The sequence below is a fragment of the Notothenia rossii genome (genome assembly GCF_949606895.1).
Source record: "Notothenia rossii genome assembly, contig: scaffold_72, whole genome shotgun sequence".
NCBI classification, from domain to species: Eukaryota; Metazoa; Chordata; class Actinopteri; order Perciformes; family Nototheniidae; genus Notothenia; species Notothenia rossii.
In genome coordinates this window covers 243,130-263,719 of record NW_027639908.1, presented here as the reverse complement: position 1 = coordinate 263,719, position 20,590 = coordinate 243,130, and the positions used below count along the sequence as shown (strand labels likewise).

At 45.6% G+C, this 20,590-nt stretch overlaps 1 protein-coding gene across 1 annotated transcript; it reads left to right on the top strand.

The window, feature by feature from the left end:
- The first annotated feature begins 330 nt into the window (after nucleotides 1-330).
- On the top strand, nucleotides 331-15,603 carry LOC307027264 (carbonyl reductase family member 4-like). The gene is made up of 6 exons (XM_079695473.1): nucleotides 331-480; nucleotides 2,466-2,628; nucleotides 5,423-5,543; nucleotides 5,861-5,997; nucleotides 6,427-6,561; nucleotides 15,198-15,603. Exons 2-6 carry the CDS (start codon nucleotides 2,484-2,486, stop codon nucleotides 15,368-15,370), a joined length of 711 nt encoding a protein of 236 aa, XP_079551599.1. The 5' UTR covers nucleotides 331-480; nucleotides 2,466-2,483; the 3' UTR covers nucleotides 15,371-15,603.
- The last annotated feature ends 4,987 nt before the right edge of the window (nucleotides 15,604-20,590 follow it).

Sequence of the window (20,590 nt, the reverse complement as noted above, 5' to 3'; positions counted from 1 at the left end):
TCGTCTGTCTGTAGATTTCTCCTAAATGTACCAAAAGTCATCATAATGGCTCATTCTTCATATCCAGTATTTCAGAATTTCCATTAAAAATGTTTTGATGATTAAACATTTTATACATAACAATTAAGTAAAACATGTTTTTTACATACAGCGGAAAAGTGATAATTTTCTTTAGTAAATGTAAAAAATTGTTTAATGAATCTTAATTGTCTTAATGTTTTAATTAACTTTTTGTTTTTCACAGTTTTATTTTAATTTTATTTCTATTAACTTACTTGATATGTTTTATTTAGAGTCAGCTCTCAGTATAGTGTGTCTCTGTGTGACCACAGCGCCCTCTGTCGGTCACACAGCGTCATCACAACAACAGTGGAAACAAACATGGCGGCGCCCGTCTGACTCTCCGCATCTGTCATTCAGGGAGCTTCTTCTCAAAGAAACAGCGAGCAATCTGAAACAGGTGACTACAGTCTGAAACAGGTGAGTTACAGAATACACTTTAGTATTTAATCTCAGCTGCAGAAACTCTAAACTACAGACTGAGCCTGAAGTACACACAGCTTTCAACACGTGGACACAACACTGGAAATAAGGGTTAATATTTGTAATAATAAAGCAATTTAACTCTATTTATAATCCACATAACACCTGATAGAGTGTCTTAAGCACAACCAGTACTCGGAGTGTCTCCAGTATTAGTAACGTTAACTAATTGTACTTAACTCTCTTAATAGCTACTAGTAGTTTATCGACGGTATTTGTACACGTTTGTCTCCTAACTTAGTACTGAGTATGATTGTTAAATCTGCATCTCCGCTGAGGCTGTTAAATGCATGAATCACTCTTTCTCCCTGAAGTCATAAGAGGCAGAAGTCACGTGTTGTTCTTGTTTGCATCTGTCTTGTAACACAGTGATTCCAGATCAATGAAGCATTTTATTACAACGCTGGACCAGCAGCGCACCTCTTTTGATTCACTCCAACTTCTGAACATTTTCATGAGAAACTGCACTTTTTGGGGAGAAAATATAGTTTTCTTTGCATTTTTTTTCTTTTGATATACTGCGTAATAAAAAAAAAATATTTGTTCTCGATAAACATTCATCTGTTTGTCATCTTGCAATCTACCTGTTATTTATATAGATAGTTATCACCGCAATAAACCTTATTTAATTGTGTCTTAATGTACATTATTACATTTCATATTGTGTTCTTGTACATATCATATTCTATTTACATTTATATAGACTTCTTGCACTATTTTTTATTGTTGTATTTTATTATATGTTGCATTATTGGAGGAGCTCAGAGGCCTGTACTGAGAAGCCTGGGGGGTATACTACGAAGCTGGATGTTCTCTTAGCGGCTAACTTCAGGTTAACTCTGGGTTTCCGGTCCTACGAAGCTCGTTCTCTTTTTAGCAGGCTAGATCTCCATGGTAACTGATGCTGAGCGGCTAGCCTGACCCGGAGCAGGTTAGGTTGCAGGCTAAGAGCTCAACTCAGTGAAAGCACTGCCTGCTGACCAATCAGAGCTCAGTGTGCGGAGTTTAAAGCGATCAAGTCATATTACAGGAGAAAGGAAATACAGAAAAGCTGCCGTTGAAGGAAAGACGACCGGCAAAAATCACTGACTGTGTGAACGTGAACATTAATAGAATATCACCTCCCATCTTCAGAGCAATCTGACTATTAGAACATTAGCGTTAAGAAAGCTTACTTAAATATCTGCCACAACATAAGTAACCGGATCAGAGTAACATTAAGTACAGTCCGCGGCATATCACATCATAATGTATCATCTCCTTATCTGAGTCAGCTGAGCCGTATCTGGCCGTGCAACACTCACAGTGTCACATACTGGATGCAGAAGGATTATTTGAAGCAACACATTAAGTTGAGGAAACACTGGAGTCAAATGTAATGAAAGTCAGATGGTGTCTTAGACGGGGCAGTGATATCATAAACCTGTTCATGTACGCATTCAAACACTTGTTCTGTTACCAGCTGTATTCACCTTGCAGGTGCAGCTATGTGGCTTTGATCCTGGATCAAGTGTTTAAGTCATGGATGTTTAAAGTTTAACTTCTTCATATGTCTAATATTATAGTTGACTTTTCATTCAGGAAGTATGACGCTGCGCTGTCAGTACGCTTCTCCATGTTTGTGATTGGTCGAATGCTCCAGATACCACCCCTTTCATGTGAACGCACCTAACTAGATAGGACACGGCTGGCTTGAGTGATCCACTTGATAACCCGCGTCGTAGGACCGTTTAGTGAGAGCGCGTATGTTTTGGATTAGGCCAACCGGCTAACTCAAACATATCCAGGTTAGGTTGAACCAGCTTCGTAGTACAGGCCTCTGAGCTCATGACAACAAGGTGCAGTTGTTATACACTCGCTGTGTTGTTGTTGTTGTTGTTGTTGTTGTTGTTGTTGTTGTTGTTTACTGGTTTCTCCTCCAGGGGGTGTTTCTCTCCACGATGTCCCGGCTGGCGGTGGTGTGCGGGGGCTCCAGAGGCATCGGGGGGGCCGTGGCCCTGCTGCTGGCAGAGAGGGGCTGCAGGGTGGTGGTCCTCTCCAGGGACCAGGACTCTGCCCGGGCCGCGATGGAGGCTCTGCCCGGAGGTATGGAGCAACACAATAATATTAAATATATATTTATTATATAGAAATGTATTTATTAGGTTAAACCCCTTGAGATGCACCTTCTGTGTCTCACAGACAGACATGAACAAAATAACAGAAAGCAAAGCACGACAAACCACGTACCGTCTGTTCAGTAACATTCATGAAGTAATACCTACAGTCATCACAATGTGTACGCAGTGTCTCAGATCAGTTTGATCAATAACAAGAGCAGCTGGAAGTGAGATGATGATGAAACAAACCCTATGATGATCTATAGCAGCAGGTCAGGGAGACAGAGGAATACATCTGGACAGAGTGTCTAACTTGATCATTTCACGGGTAAGGTTCAAAATACTTCTTTAAATCATTGTAATCAGAATCAGAAGCTGTGCCACGATGGAGGGTCCGAGGCATGGAGCTGCAACAAGGAGTAGATTCAACGTCAACGTTATTGTTAATCTTTCACTTTGTGTGTTCAGAGAGATCCAAATACTGTGTCCAGAATACAAAAACAAAGATATACAAAGAGAGGTATTCACACAATCAAAGACACATTTATAAACACTCACTTCATGATCTTGAGAATGTGCAGACGGGCCGGAGCAGCGTGAAAAGTGTCTGGTGCTGGGATGAGGGTCTGAGTCTGTGCGGGGTTAAAGTCCAGAAATAATAAATAAATAATAATAATAATAATAATAATAATAATAATAATAATAATAATAATACATAAATAATAATAATAATAATAATAATAATAATAATAATAATAATTGCTGCTGGATCAGTCTGTTGTTGCTTTAACAATGCAAGACTCTCAGAACCAGAAACGGTGCCATGGTGGAGGCTCTGAGTCTCTGGAGCTGACAGGAACACGAGACCACCGTGCTTTAAAGGTCACCATGTGTCCCCTCTTCTCCATCACCATGTGTCCCCTCTTCTCCATGTCTCTTCTACATCAACATGTGTCCCCTCTTCTTCATGTCTCTTCTACATCAACATGTGTCCCCTCTTCTTCATGTCTCTTCTACATCAACATGTGTCCCCTCTTCTCCATGTCTCTTCTACATCAACATGTGTCCCCTCTTCTTCATGTCTCTTCTACATCAACATGTGTCCCCTCTTCTCCATGTCTCTTCTACATCAACATGTGTCCCCTCTTCTTCATGTCTCTTCTACATCAACATGTGTCCCCTCTTCTCCATGTCTCTTCTACATCAACATGTGTCCCCTCTTCTTCATGTCTCTTCTACATCAACATGTGTCCCCTCTTCTCCATGTCTCTTCTACATCAACATGTGTCCCCTCTTCTTCATGTCTCTTCTACATCAACATGTGTCCCCTCTTCTTCATGTCTCTTCTCCATCAACATGTGTCCCCACTTCTTCATGTCTCTTCTACATCAACATGTGTCCCCTCTTCTCCATGTCTCTTCTACATCAACATGTGTCCCCTCTTCTCCATGTCTCTTCTACATCAACATGTGTCCCCTCTTCTCCATGTCTCTTCTCCATCACCATGTGTCCCCTCTTCTTCATGTCTCTTCTACATCAACATGTGTCCCCTCTTCTCCATGTCTCTTCTACATCAACATGTGTCCCCTCTTCTCCATGTCTCTTCTCCATCACCATGTGTCCCCTCTTCTTCATGTCTCTTCTACATCAACATGTGTCCCCTCTTCTCCATGTCTCTTCTACATCAACATGTGTCCCCTCTTCTTCATGTCTCTTCTACATCAACATGTGTCCCCTCTTCTTCATGTCTCTTCTACATCAACATGTGTCCCCTCTTCTTCATGTCTCTTCTACATCAACATGTGTCCCCTCTTCTCCATGTCTCTTCTACATCAACATGTGTCCCCTCTTCTCCATGTCTCTTCTACATCAACATGTGTCCCCTCTTCTCCATGTCTCTTCTCCATCACCATGTGTCCCCTCTTCTTCATGTCTCTTCTACATCAACATGTGTCCCCTCTTCTCCATGTCTCTTCTACATCAACATGTGTCCCCTCTTCTTCATGTCTCTTCTACATCAACATGTGTCCCCTCTTCTTCATGTCTCTTCTACATCAACATGTGTCCCCTCTTCTTCATGTCTCTTCTACATCAACATGTGTCCCCTCTTCTCCATGTCTCTTCTACATCAACATGTGTCCCCTCTTCTTCATGTCTCTTCTACATCAACATGTGTCCCCTCTGTGGAAAGAGACTCTGAAAGTTTCAGGAACAAAGATTCTCTCTCTTTTTGATCCATTTCTATAAAAACCTGTCTGAAAATGAGCTGATCAGATTTTGGCCACTTGATGATGTCATAACGATGTTTTGTCTTGTGTAACCATTAGCCAATCAGCAACCAAGGTACCCCCCCCCCCCCCCCCCTTATCACCTGAATCTCCTCTAGAGCACCATTGAGTTCTTTGTAACCAAATGTCTCTCAGAGGGGCGTGGGGAGGGGCTCCTTATTTTCATCTAAAGTAACAGACAGAGAATCAGCACTTTGGAAACAGGGCTGAAACAGAGGGGATTATGGGTAATGCTGCAATGATCTGTTTGGTGTTTCAGCCAATCAGAGACAGGCTCTGCATATATCTGAGACCTGTGATATATTGATGACAGACAGGAGCAACAAGTCTCAAAGCGTTATCATCATTAGCAGCTACAGAGTAGAGCAGAGAAGGGAAGTAGTGAGTACAAATACTTGTTACTGCACTTAAGTTCCTGTTTCTGGTGTCAGTACTTTACTCCACGACTTATTGTTCTGACAGCTTTTAACGTTGACTTGTTCCATGTTTCAGGAGACCACCTGTCCCTCAGCTGTGACGTCTCTGAAGAACAGGAAGTGCAGAGGAGCTTCGAGACCATCCAGAAAACCTGCGGCAGCGTCTCCTACCTGGTGAACGCCGCCGGCATCAACAGGTGAGAACACCTGAGCTGCTGATGCATCATGGGGGATTCAGACACACATCTCTGCACTATAATTAAACTATAACAAATATTATTATAAATACAACTTTATGTAAACAGTTTAATATATATGGTTTACGAATATGAGGTAAAAAGTGTGTGTGTGTGTGTGTGTGTGTGTGTGTGTGTGTGTGTGTGTGTGTGTGTGTGTGTGTGTGTGTGTGTGTGTGTGTGTGTGTGTGTGTGTGTGTGTGTGTGTGTGTGTGTGTGTGTGTGTGTGTGTGTGTGTGTGTGTGTGTGTGTGTGTGTGTGTGTGTGTGTGTGTGCAGGGACTCCCTCCTCCTAAGGACCCCCCCTCACCTCATGGTCTCTATGCTCCACACTAACCTGCTGGGCTCCATGCTGACCTGCAGGGCGGCGCTGCGCAGCATGCTGCGGCCACCAGGCGGCGCCATCGTCAACATCGGTGAGGAAATACAGCTGTGGTTGTTATTCTGGACACTAGGGGGCAGCGTGCATCACTTTAGGATTTAGAGGCCATTAAATGTTACATTTAATTTATTTTAACCCTAAAAATAAACAAAGAACTGGAAAATGATGACTCTTGTTTCTTTTTAACCGTTTTACACATTAATGTTCACATCGACAAGTTTTATACGATTTTTTCTCTTCACGGTCTACTGCATATCTTCTACTTCTTAAAGCTGTTTTCATTCTATTTTGAGATGTTTCAATTCTAGTATTGTTTATTTCTACTCTTTAATTTCTTCTCATGTGCAATGCAGTTCGCAATTTGGGATCAATAAAGTACAAGTGCAGTAAACACATAAAGCTTGCTGCCAGAGCTTATTTACAACCTTCCTGTTTGTTGTTGTTGTTGTTGTTGTTGTCCCAGGCTCTGTGGTGGGTCTGAAGGGGAACGCGGGTCAGAGCGTCTACAGCGCCTCGAAGTCCGGTCTGCAGGGCTTCACTCGCTCTCTGGCTAAAGAAGTGGCTTCAAGAAACGTCAGAGTCAACCTGCTGCTTCCAGGTACACAACAACAACACAACAACAACAACAACAACAACAACAACAACACAACAACAACAACATTGCATTACGTCTAGCTGACGCTTTTATCCAAAGAAACTCACAATAAGTGCAAAAACCATAAATAACCAAACTCTGAACAAGGGAGGAAATATTCACTTCAAGCGAGTCATACCATAATCAGTGAGTTACTTACAAGGCCTATATTCAACCAATCAATCAATCAATCAACCAATCAATCAATCAACCAATCAATCAATCAATCAATCAATCAATCAATGTTTATTTATATAGCCCAATATCACAAATGTTACATTTGTCTCAGTGGACTTCACAGTTTGTACAGAATATCAGTGTGACAATACGACACCCTCTGTCCTTAGACCCTCTGTCCTCAGACCCTCTGTCCTTAGACCCTCTTTCCTTAGACCCTCTGTCCTCAGACCCTCTTTCCTTAGACCCTCTGTCCTCAGACCCTCTGTCCTCAGACCCTCTGTCCTTAGACCCTCTGTCCTCAGACCCTCTGTCCTTAGACCCTCTTTCCTTAGACCCTCTGTCCTCAGACCCTCTTTCCTTAGACCCTCTGTCCTTAGACCCTCTGTCCTCAGACCCTCTGTCCTTAGACCCTCTTTCCTTAGACCCTCTGTCCTCAGACCCTCTTTCCTTAGACCCTCTGTCCTCAGACCCTCTGTCCTCAGACCCTCTGTCCTTAGACCCTCTTTCCTCAGACCCTCTGTCCTCAGACCCTCTGTCCTTAGACCCTCTTTCCTTAGACCCTCTGTCCTCAGACCCTCTGTCCTCAGACCCTCTGTCCTTAGACCCTCTGTCCTCAGACCCTCTGTCCTCAGACCCTCTGTCCTCAGACCCTCTGTCCTTAGACCCTCTGTCCTTAGACAGAATAGTTAGTGACAGACTCAAACAGAGAGCCACAGGACACAACATGCTCATTAAAGCAATGTAACATGGTGGCCCTGTCCGATATAGATCCAGATGCTGTGGTGAGGCACGGAGGTAGCTCATTACGGATCTCACCGGGGGATATCGATTTTATGGCTTTCCAAAATTTCCTAGGATTATTTAGGTTTTCTTTGGTAACTGACAGATAATACTTAGATTTAGCACTTTTGACATTTGAAGTGAAGCTATTCCTTAGCTGCCTGAAACGCAGCCCTTCTACCTCTGAGCCTGATCTCCTAGCCTTTGCCCAGGCCTTGTTTCTCTCATGAAGGAGACTGGACAGTTCAGCAGGAAACCAAGGATTGTCTCGTCCCTTCACTCTAAATGTACGCAGGGGTGCATGTCTATCAAAGATCTCCATAAAAACAAGATAAACATAAGACCATGCAGTTTCTACATCAGCACACAGATCCATTTTCCCCAATCAAACCCAAACAGGTCATGAACAAAACCCTGCTCCACAAAATGTGTTGTGTCTCTTACTGATAATGCGAGGTTTAACCTTTTGGACCTTAGTGTCCCTGATTGTGGCTACAGCACAGAGATCACTCAGATCATTCACTAATACTCCATCAGATGAGTATTTATAGGGAACATTAGTTAGAATGAGATCAATTAGGGAGGGTTTATTTGGGGACTTAGTGTTAGGGCGAGTAGGACTGTCTATAATCTGTCTGTTTTTAAAAGACACCTGTCACTTCCTGCTCTAATATAAATTGTTGCTCACTTGAAACCCTCAGGTTCTCCAAGCGATGTTGTCCCTGCGCGATCTTTCAAAGATATCTGGGACATTGTTGGACTTAACGTTCTTAATATAACTAACAGCAGCCTGACTACAGGAGAAGTACCAAAGTGCCTCAAACATGCTGAGGTCCAGCCTTTGATTAAAAAACCAAACCTGGACACCTCTGTTTTTGACCATTTTCAACCTATCTCTAAACTTCCTTTTATGTCCAAATCTTTTGAAAAAGTGGTCCTGAAGCAGTTACAGTCCTTCTTAAATGTGCACGGTATTCTTGAGGTATTCCAGTCTGGGTTTAAACCCCTCCACAGCACTGAATCTGCTCTTTTAAACGTTTTGAATGACCTGTTTTTAGCTACTGACTCTGGGAACAGAGCTGTTCTTATACTTTTAGAGCTGACGGCTGCCTTTGACACTGTCGATCACAGTATTCTCATTTCTCGCCTGCAGCATTTTGTGGGAATCAGTGGTACTGCTCTAGACTGGTTTAAGTCGTATCTGTCTGAAAGAAGTTTTAATGTAAATCTTAATGAATGTACTTCCTCCTCTGCTCCTCTCCCATACGGGGTACCCCAAGGCTCCATTCTTGGGCCGATTTTATTTTCCCTGTACCCGCTCCCCCTGGGCGCTATCATTAAGAAATATGGTGTCTCATTTCATTTTTATGCAGATGACTCGCAAATCTACATGCCCCTGAAAATAAATGACCCCAACCCTCAGCAACGTCTGTCTGGCTGTCTGCAGGACATCAGAGCCTGGGTGGCCTTGAACTTTTTGTCCCATATGTGAAACCCATTGTCACAAACCTGGGTGTACGGATTGATCGTGATTTTAAACTAGACAAACAGATGAACTCTGTGGTCAAATCCAGCTTCTTTCAGCTCCGACTTTTAGCAAAGGTCAAGCCTTTCCTTTCTTTTAATGACTTTGAGAAAGTAATACATTGTTTTATATCCACTAAACTGGATTACTGCAATGCTCTTTATATTGGAGTGACCAAGGCTTCCCTGTCACGCCGACAGCTGGTCCAGAATGCTGCTGCGCGACTCCTTACAACGACAGACAGGCGTGAACGTATTACACCTGTACTCGCCTCGTTACACTGGCTACCAGTCCATTTTAGAATACAATTTAAAATGTTACTGTTCGCATACAAGGCCCTAAGCGGTTTAGCCCCACCGTACCTGGCAGATCTTTTCCAACCATACACACCCACACGGTCACTGAGGTCTGCTGACAGACTCCTTCTGGAAGGCCCTACATCGAGGTTGAAGCAGCGAGGAGACGGAGCCTTTGCTGTTGCAGCTCCAAAGTTATGGAACGAATTGCCCCTCCAGGTTAGACTTGCCCCTCCAGGTTAGAATTGCCCCTCCAGGTTAGAATTGCCCCTCCAGGTTAGACTTGCCCCTCCAGGTTAGACTTGCCCCTCCAGGTTAGACTTGCCCCTCCAGGTTAGAATTGCCCCTCCAGGTTAGACTTGCCCCTCCAGGTTAGAATTGCCCCTCCAGGTTAGAATTGCCCCTCCAGGTTAGACTTGCCCCTCCAGGTTAGACTTGCCCCTCCAGGTTAGACTTGCCCCTCCAGGTTAGACTTGCCCCTCCAGGTTAGACTTGCCCCTCCAGGTTAGACTCATGCAGGAGTTCCTCAGTCTCTTCTGATCTGGGTTCAGTGTCTCGTGTTTTACATTTGTTTCATGTGCTGTCTGTTTTGATGTATTTAAGCTATGTTTTTATACAGTTGTTGATGTACAGCACTTTGTTCAACTCTGTTGTTTTTAAATGTGCTCTAGAAATAAAATGGATTGGATCATCTGAGTAACATTCAAAGAAATGCAAAGGTTTTTAAAATCCTCTGACACAGAAGTTAACCAGTCCCAGTTCAAATCACCAAGCAGCACTATTTCCTTGTAGGAAAGTTGAGATAAAAGTTTTGCCAATGAAGATAAAGAGTCCTTGACAGCTGAGGGGGGTCTGTAGCAGCCCACCACCATGACCTGTTGACCCTTCTGTGGCACAGACTCCAGGTGTTAACCCCACCGCTGCACCGCCTCATGAAACGACTGCAGCGGCTCCTCGTGGATTTCTTCTGGTCGGGTCAACACTGGGTGCCAGCATCGGTCCTGTACCTGCCTGTGGCGGAGGGGGGGGGCAGGGCCTCGTGGACATTACTGCGAGGACTGCTGCTTTTAGACTGCAGGCTGGTGGATGGTGCCTCTCCCTGCTGGCTGGCTAGGGTCCGGCCGTTGCTCTGGAGGGCGGGGGGCTTTGGTTTGGATAAACACCTGTTTCTGCTGAAGGCCCCTGCGTACAAGATAACTGGACTTACACCTTTTTACTGCTCAGTCATCAATGCCTGGAAGATTCTGAGTTTCACCAGACCACCCGACCCCCGACCCCCGACCCCCGGCCTGGGAGTTGGCTGTTTGAGGAGCCACTGTTTGACACTGGTTTTCTTTCTGGAACCCTTTTCTCTTTGGCCACCCTAAAGAATGTATTAATTGAAGCGGGAGTGGTAAAGCTTGGCCATTTGACGGGGGTCTCCACAGAAACACTGGCTGAGGTGACGGCCATTCGATCAACCCGAGTTCTGGAGAACTTGGTAGATGAGGTGTGGCAGTCGCCATCCCACCGGACTTTTGCTCTGGATGCAGATCTGGCTGACCAGTGGAGAAAGGGACACGAGTATGTTTCTCCTGCCTTGAGGGTGGGTCCTGCGGTGGGGGAATGGAGAGAGGAGGATGGTCTCCTGCTATCACTGGGGACTCTAACACCTGGAACGTTCAGCTCCTGCAGTGGGAAGAAGCTATACCTTAGCTGCGTAAAGGTTCTAAACCTCAGCTCGCTCGCAGGCGTCAGAGAGTCGAGGCGGACGGATGTGTTTGGCTTGGGCTTTTAATAATAATAATAATAATAGATTTAATTTGTTAGCGCTTCTACAGGTGCTCAAAGACGCTTTACAGATACAGTGAAGAGAAAAGAAAAGAAAGGAACAACAAATAAATATATAGTTAAAGTTAAAGTCAAATAATACAAAAACAATCACACATTAAAAGCCAGATTGAAGAGGTGAGTTTTTTGAAGGTGGTGAGGTCGGTGCAGTCTCTGATGGGTTGTGGGAGTGAGTTCCAGAGGGAGGGGGCAGCGACGGAGAAGGCTCTGTCCCCCCAGGTCCGGTGATTGGTGCGGCCGGGGATGGATAGGAGGTTGGCTTCTGATGAGGGGAGGCAGCGGGAAGGGGTGTGGTGGTGCAGCAGGTCTGTGAGGTAGGGGGAAGGGGTGTGGTGGTGCATCAGGTCTGTGAGGTAGGGAGAAGGGGTGTGGTGGTGCAGCAGGTCTGTGAGGTAGGGGGAAGGGGTGTGGTGGTGCAGCAGGTCTGTGAGGTAGGGGGAAGGGGTGTGGTGGTGCAACAGGTCTGTGAGGTAGGGGGAAGGGGTGTGGTGGTTCAGCAGGTCTGTGAGGTAGGGGGAAGGGGTGTGGTGGTGCAACAGGTCTGTGAGGTAGGGGGAAGGGGTGTGGTGGTGCAGCAGGTCTGTGAGGTAGGGGGAAGGGGTGTGGTGGTGCAGCAGGTCTGTGAGGTAGGGGGGGGCCTGGTTGTTGAGGGCTTTGTGAGTAATGAGGAGGACTTTGAAGTGGATTCTTTGACGGACGGGGAGCCAGTGGAGGTTCTGGAGGATGGGAGTGATGTGGTCTGGGGAGCGGGTGTGGGTGAGGAGGGGGGCAGCAGAGTTCTGGATGCAGTTTATTGAGGAGGTTGGATGGTATGCCGTAGAGGATGCTGTTGCAGTAGTCGAGTCGTGAAGTGATGAATGCATGAATCAGGGTTTCAGCAGCAGAGGAGGAGAGTGACGGGCGGAGACGGGCAGTGTGTTTGAGGAGGAAAAAGGCGGTCCTGGTGATGTGATTTATGTGGTGGTTGAATTTGAGCTGACTGTCGAAAATGACTCCGAGGTTGCGGATGTGAGGGGGGGGAGATAGAGTGTGGATGTGAGGGGGGGGAGATAGAGTGTGGATGTGAGGGGGGGGGAGGTAGAGTGTGGCTGTGAGGGGGGGGGATAGAGTGTGGCTGTTAATGGTGAAGTTGAAATTCTGGATGTCTTTGATCCGGGATGGGGGGCCGATGATGATGATGCCTGATTTGGCACTGTTCAGTTGGAGATAGTTTGTTTGCATCCATGCTTTTCTTTCTGAGAGGCAGTTGGTGAGAGTGGAGTGTGTTGTGGGGGTGATGGTTTTTGTTGAGATATAAAGTTGGATGTCATCGGCGTAGCAGTGAAATTGAAGGTTGTGGCGACAAATTATTTTGCCAAGGGGGAGCATGTAGAGGATGAAGAGGAGGGGGCCAAGCACCGAACCCTGGGGGACGCCTTGGGACAGAGGAGCAGTGGAGGAGGTGCAGCTGTTGATGTTGATAAACTGATGTCTGTCGGTGAGGTAGGATTTCAGCCAGGAGAGTGCAGTGATGTTGAGTGATGATTCGAGGAGGGACAGCAGGATGGTGTGGTTGATGGTGTTGAATGCTGCGGTGAGGTCGAGGAGGATGAGGATGTTCAGGTTGCCGGAGTCAGAGGAGAGGAGGAGGTCTTTGTGATTTTCAGAAGAGCTGTTTCTGTGTTTTGATCGGAAACCGGATTGAAATGGCTCAAAGAGGTCGTTGGAGCTGAGGTGGGATTTTAGTTGTGAGGCAATGACACGTTCAAGTATTTTTGACAGAAAGGGGAGATTTTCCCCTTTTCCCCTCAGGGCAGCTGGCGGATCCTGTATACATCTCTGGTTCAGAAACGGATGGCTGACATCCAATGGAGAATTATACACGGAGCAATAGCCACTAACAAATACAGAGCTCATTTTGACCCAGGCACAAGGGGGCGCCGTCCGTTCTGTTTTATGGCAGAAACATTGGGGCATTTAGTGGTGTCCTGTCCCCGATTAGGTGGTCTTATGTTACAGGGGTGGGTGGAAGGGTTGGGGGAGGTTTCCTCCTTACCACTTTGTGTCCATGGCCCAGATACATCCTGAGAAAGAGGGAAGCTCTAGTACTGATGCATTTCTTGTTTGCTAATGCAACATGAGCGATCTGGAAAAGTAGAAAGAACCAAGTTGCTGGAATGGGATGGACGGATGCAGTGCTCTGTCTGAGGGGGCTGGTGGCAGCGCGTCTGAGGGTGGGTTCTGGATGTGTGGGCTGTTGGCCAGGCGCTGTGCTCACTGGGGGAGAAGGACTCTCTAATATTGAAATGTTAAAGGATAGGTGTAGTCTTTGTTTTTAAAGTGTGTAAAGGAGGATGTTTTTAAATGATATTTACTCATGAAAATCTGTTTATTTATTTGATTTTGTAATGTATTAGGTTTTTCCAACTCTTTTACAGGGTGGGTGTATAGTTCAAACAAATGCAAATAACATTTGTTTTAAAAATCTTATCTCACATCACCTCATCTCATCTCACCTTATCTCATCTCACCTTATCTTATATTTCCTTATCTCATCTTACCTCATCTCACCTCATCTTATATTTCCTTATCTCATCTTACCTCACCTCATCTCACCTCATCTCATCTCATCTTACCTCATCTCACCTTACCTCATCTCACCTTACCTCATCTCACCTTACCTCATCTCACCTCACCTCATCTCATCTCACCTTACCTCATCTCACCTCACCTCATCTCACCTCACCTCATCTCACCTCACCTCATCTCATCTCACCTTACCTCATCTCACCTCACCTCATCTCATCTCACCTTACCTCATCTCACCTCACCTCATCTCACCTCACCTCATCTCACCTCACCTCATCTCACCTCACCTCATCTCATCTCACCTTACCTCATCTCACCTCACCTCATCTCATCTCACCTTATCTCATCTCACCTTACCTCACCTCATCTCATCTCACCTTATCTTATATTTCCTTATCTCATCTTACCTTACCTCATCTCATCTCATCTCATCTCACCTCACCTCATCTCATCTCATCTCACCTTACCTCATCTCACCTCACCTCATCTCACCTCACCTCATCTCACCTCACCTCATCTCACCTCACCTCATCTCATCTCACCTTACCTCATCTCACCTCACCTCATCTCATCTCACCTTATCTCATCTCACCTTACCTCACCTCATCTCACCTTATCTTATCTCATCTCACCTCATCTCACCTCATCTCACCTCACCTCATCTCATCTCACCTTATCTTATATTTCCTTATCTCATCTTACCTTACCTCATCTCATCTCATCTCATCTCACCTCACCTCATCTCATCTCATCTCATCTCACCTTACCTCATCTCACCTCATCTCATCTCACCTTACCTCATCTCACCTCATCTCATCTCACCTTACCTCATCTCACCTCATCTCACCTTATCTTATATTTCCTTATCTCATCTCACCTTACCTCATCTTATCTCATCTCATCTTACCTCATCTCATCTCATCTCACCTCACCTCATCTCATCTCATCTCATCTCACCTTACCTCATCTCACCTCATCTCATCTCATCTCACCTTACCTCATCTCACCTTATCTCATCTCATCTCACCTTACCTCATCTCATCTCATCTCATCTCACCTTACCTCATCTCACCTCATCTCATCTCATCTCACCTTACCTCATCTCACCTCATCTCATCTCATCTCACCTTATCTCATCTCATCTCACCTTACCTCATCTCACCTCATCTCATCTCATCTCACCTTACCTCATCTCACCTCATCTCATCTCATCTCACCTTATCTCATCTCATCTCACCTTACCTCATCTCACCTCATCTCATCTCATCTCACCTTATCTCATCTCATCTCACCTTACCTCATCTCACCTCATCTCATCTCATCTCACCTTATCTCATCTCACCTTACCTCATCTCATCTCACCTTATCTCATCTTACCTTATCTCATCTTACCTTATCTCATCTTACCTCATCTCCTGCAGGTTTTATCCGGACCAACATGACGGAGGGTCTTGAGGATTCGGAGCGTCTGATCCCTCTCCGGAGGTTTGGGACCGGACAGGAAGTGGCTCAGGCCGTCCTCTTCCTGCTGGAGAGTCAGTATGTGACGGGGGCGGAGCTACTGGTGGACGGGGGGCTGCATCTCAGCATGTAGAACACACACACACTAACTAAATTCTGTGTTTGAATGCCATCTGTTGCTTCTCTCTGTTGTATATCTGATTAAAGTGAACAGTGAGAAAGAAACTGCTCATTAAAGATGCCTATAAGAAGCTTTGACTAATAAATAAACTTCTTCTTTCTCCTGTAGAGCAGCACAAGTGCATTATGGGAATGTAAATAACAAGGTGTTGATTCTTGAATAAAACTGTATGTGAACTCTTTCAACTGTTTTATTCTCTGACATTCTGTCTGATGAACATACACACACGAACACACGCACACACACACACACACACACACACGCACACGCACACACACACACACACGCACACGCACACGCACACACACACGCACACACACACACACACGCACACACGCACACAGGCCGTATCTCTTTTCTGGGATTTCCCCTCCTCGACTCCCCTCCTCGACTCCTTTCTTCGAGACTTAGTCCCGCCCACAGGAGATGCGAGCGGAGGAGCCGAGGAGGGGAGCCGAGGAGAGAGGAGCCGAGGAGAGAGGAGGGGAAGCAGCAGGCGGTTAGAGAAATGAGAACTCCTCTCCTCTGAGCGGTCATTTTAAAGAGACGTCCATTAATGATGACAGGAGGCACAGCAGCCCTCTGTCTGATGGACAGATGAGTTCATGACCACTTATATATTTACTTTGATTCATTCACAGTGCGGTATAATGAGACAATAACAGGCTACAGATGCGCGTGCGCGCGCGCGCGCACACACACACACACACACACACACACACACACACACACACAGATATATATAGTTATATAAATATATAACATTTCAGAATCAAACCAGTATGAGAGCACTCTCATAATAAGGTAACACTACCAGAGACTGGATATATTGTGTATGTACTGTATATATGTGTTCATGGAGACGTTCCTGCGCAACTTGCCTTCCTGTGTCCAGACGGCGCTAGCCGACACGTCCATTATGGAGCCCCGTGCCCTGGCTGAAGAGGCCGACCGTTTTTTCCTGGCTACCCAGCATCCCGGTGACGCTCGGCGCCCCCTCTACAGTTAAGAAGGCTTGGGGGAGGCTGGACGTGACGGTGCCAAGCCGGCGTGGGGACACAGGAGAGTGTCTTTACCACGTGCGGTTCGGGGCCAGGGCGAAGAAGTGTGTCGCTCCCTGCAGCTACAATCCTCCAGGAAACGGAGGAGCCGGCGCTCGGTAGTGGCCCTGAGCGTTGGCGGCACGAGCAGGCTTCTCTTCGTCAGCGACAGAGTCTCAGGAAGCTTGTTTCTGTGTGACACAGGAGCTCAATGGAGTGTTGTTCCTGCGTCGAGGGAAGACGTAGCTCGTGGGGGACATTTCATTTCAAACCTTTTTTATCCAGATTGTCCCTTGAGATCATAGATCTCTTTTTCAAGGGAGACCTGCAGCAATTAGGTTCCACATGAAACATAAAACAATAGAGGATATCATACAACATATTTACAAGCTACATTTACATACTTATCAACATTTACAAGTACCCATAGTTTCAAAGAGCATTTTACTTAGACTTGCTTTAAAAACATTCAGAGGAATGAGATCGCTCAGTTTCAATTCTTGCTGTAGATTGTTCCAAGCAAGTGGAGCTGCGCACATAAAAGCTGTCTCACCTAAGACAGTCCTTGCTCTTGGCACATCTAACAAGACTACATCATGAGATCTCAGACAATAGCTGCTTGCAGCTCTCTGTGTTAACAGAGAGCAGATATAATATAGGAGTTTACCCAACATGGCTTTATAAATAAACGTGTACCAATGACTGAGCCTCTTTACAGTGAGTGAAGGCAGACCTGCCCTGGCATACAGGGTACAGAGATGAATAAGTGCTTTACAGTTAGTGACACATCTCAGAGCGCTGTGATAGGCGGCATCTAACTTGTTCAGGCAATGGGCCGGTGCATTCATATAGATCAGATCACCATAGTCCAGCACAGGTCAAAAGGTCACAGAGCCTTTTCCTGGCCTCAAGCGAGAAACAGGACTTGTTCCTGAAGAAGAAACCTAGTCTAACCCTCAGCTTTTTAAGCAGATTAATGACCTGAAGTTTAAAAGTGAGACAATCATCAAGCCAGATACCAAGGTATTTGTAACAGGTAACCACTTTGAGTACTTGTCCTTGCACAGTTACAATATCTAAAACAGGCTCTGGAGTCTTTTTAGCTTTAGAAAAGAGCATTACCTTGGTTTGATCAACATTTAAAAGAAGCTTTAGTTCAGAGAGCTGAGTCTGAATAATGTTAAAAACAGCCTGTAATTTAACACCAGCCTCCTGAATGGAGGGACCTGCACAGTACATCACGGGATCATCCGCATACAAATGTAAAGTAGCTTCATCCACATTTTCACCTAAACTGTTGATATATATGGAGAATAAAAGTGGACCTAAAACAGAACCTTGAGGAACACCATTAGTAATGTTTAACCACTCAGAAGACAGCCCATCAAAGTGAACACATTGGGACCTTTCAGAGAGGTAGTTCACAAACCACCCCACTGCATGGCTGGATATGCCAATACTGAGCAGCCTCTGCTTTAAGATGTGATGATCGACGGTATCAAACGCTTTGGACAGGTCAATAAATAGAGCTGCACAACTCTGCTGATTATCTAAGATACTCCTAATGTCATTCACCTCTTTCATTGTGGCAGTGATGGTGCTGTGTTGCTTTCTGAAGCCTGACTGATGTTTAGACAGGATGTCATTTGTACAGAAAAACTCCTTTACCTGTTCACTCACTAGGCGTTCAAGCACCTTCGCCAGAACTGACAATTTAGACAAGTGAGGAGGAGCAAACATTTAACAACGAGGGAGAGATTGAACAAAGAGAAAGAGTAGAGGACAGAGAGAGTAATGAGAGATGGAAGAGAGGGTGCAGGTTATGGAAAGGAGAGAAACATGGAAATGGAGACTGAGGGAAATAGCACAGGAGACACAAGGGGACAAGAGAGACCAAATACCAATACTAGAGTAGACCAGGCCGGAAGAGAGGTGGCAGGAATAGATGAGAGAGAGATGAGGGGTGAGAGAGAGATGAGGGGTGAGAGAGAGATGAGGGGTGAGAGAGCTGATAACGGTCAAAGAGAGACTACATGACTTTGATCCAGCCAAGTATAAAAATAAAGCACTAACTGATGAAGAAACAAGTGGTTCAAACATGAACATAATTACCCCAAAACAAAGTTTGGTGAAAAGCAATTACGCTATAACATGAAGTGGGAGGAGAAATATCCTTGGCTAAGATATTCTGTTTCAGAAGATTCCACCTATTGTTCCATTTGTATGTCATTTAGTAAAAAACAAAAAAATACAATCTTCATAAATGACGGATTTCGAGAGTGGAAAAATGCCATTGGAAGCGGGGCATCATTTCTAACCACAGTTGTAGTCCAGCACACCTACATGCCTCGGAGCTGGCTGAAAATGTTCTGTCAGTAGCCCAAGGGCAACAGAAAAGCATGAATTCTGTTCTGAGTGATGCATATGAGAAGGTTGGAATGAATCGCAAAGCTCTACTTTCCATTATTGATGTTGTCAACTGTCAATCAACTGATTCTTAAGCATTACACTTTCAAAAATAATTTATATTGCAGCCCACTGACTTGGTTTGAAATCAATATATTATCCAATTTCAGACCCCCCACAGGACTTAAAAAGCACCTCACTAGATCATGAAAATCCCAAAAATACCCCCCGAACCCCCCTTTAAGGTTTGGAAATCGATATTTAGGAAATCCTAGATACGGCCCTGCGCACAGGCAGAGGTCGTTTTTCCGACTCCGGTGCTCAGGAGTCGTGGGGGTCGTCCTGTCGTTCCGCCTCGCCACGCTGAGTTTCTTTATGGGTGAATTCTGGGGGGGCTTGTGTGGTGACACATTATTAGTACATAATTCACCCCCCCCCCCCATCTCTTAGGCTTAGTTTGTCGGGGGACATCTTACTTCTTCCTTCTCTCTGTCTATACCTGTGTACTCTCATGTTCCGATTAACCCAGCTTCCCCAAATTTCTTTCTTTTTGGTGTCTATATACGCCGGGATCCGGAATCACGGTTGATCCTGTTGCTGCGGTCCTGTGTCCTGGATCTCGAGCCCTGGGTCTTGAGTCGTGGCTGTGCCTGTTGCTGCGGTCCTGGATCATAAGTCCTGAATGGATATCCTCGTGGATTCATCTTCTTATTATACACACATGCATTTCCAAACATTTGGTCTACCTATGTTGCAAATGTATTATCTTTTCAATTTACACCATCCATCCATCCATCTTCTCCCGCTTATCCGTGGTCGGGTCGCGGAGGTAGCAGTTCCAGCAGAGAGCCCCAAACTTTCTTTTCCCTGGCCACATCAACCAGCTCTGACTGGGGGATCCCAAGGCGCTCCCAGGCCAGAGAAGAGATATAATCCCTCCATCTGGTTCTAGGTCTACCCCTTGGTCTCTTCCCAGCTGGACGTACCTGGAACACCTCCCTAGGGAGGCGCCCAGGTGGCATCCTAACTAGGTGGCATCCTAACTAGGTGCCCGAACCACCTCAACTGGTTCCTTTCAACGCGAAGGAGGAGCGGTTCAACTCCGAGTCCCTCCCGGATGACCGAACTTCTCACCTTATCCCTAAGGGAGACACCAGCCACCCTGCGGAGAAAACCCATCTCGGCCGCTTGTACCCGCGAGAGATGTGCCTTTTATGCAGCTGAAGAGAGACAAGACTGCTACGTTTTAACCACACACACACACACACACACACACACACACACACACACACACACACACACACACACACACACACACACACACACACACACACACACACACACACACACACACACACACACACACACACACACACACACACACACACACACACACACACACACACACACACACACACACACACACACACACACACACACACACACACACACACACACACACACACACACACACACACACACACACACACACACAGCTCCTAAAGCATAATCAGGCTACAGCCGTTGTGTATTTTATTAAGTGAAGCACTAAATGGTCTTAGAAAAATATCGACTCTTTGTTTGTAGATATCTACTAAACTACAGCAATTAAAGAGAGTAGGCCTGTTACACTGAGTGATATATATTATACATTTATACACGCTCTGCTTTCTGCACGGACCTCACAGCTGTTCTCACTGTAAACATTGCGTCGCGATGAAAGCAG

Coding starts and splice junctions, on each gene's coding strand:
- LOC307027264 (XM_079695473.1), top strand. CDS start 2,484: ATGTCCCGGCTGGCGGTGGTGTGCGGGGGCTCCAGAGGCATCGGGGGG. Junction 2,629..5,422: donor GATGGAGGCTCTGCCCGGAG/GTATGGAGCAAC, acceptor TCCATGTTTCAG/GAGACCACCTGTCCCTCAGC. Junction 5,998..6,426: donor CGGCGCCATCGTCAACATCG/GTGAGGAAATAC, acceptor TTGTTGTCCCAG/GCTCTGTGGTGGGTCTGAAG.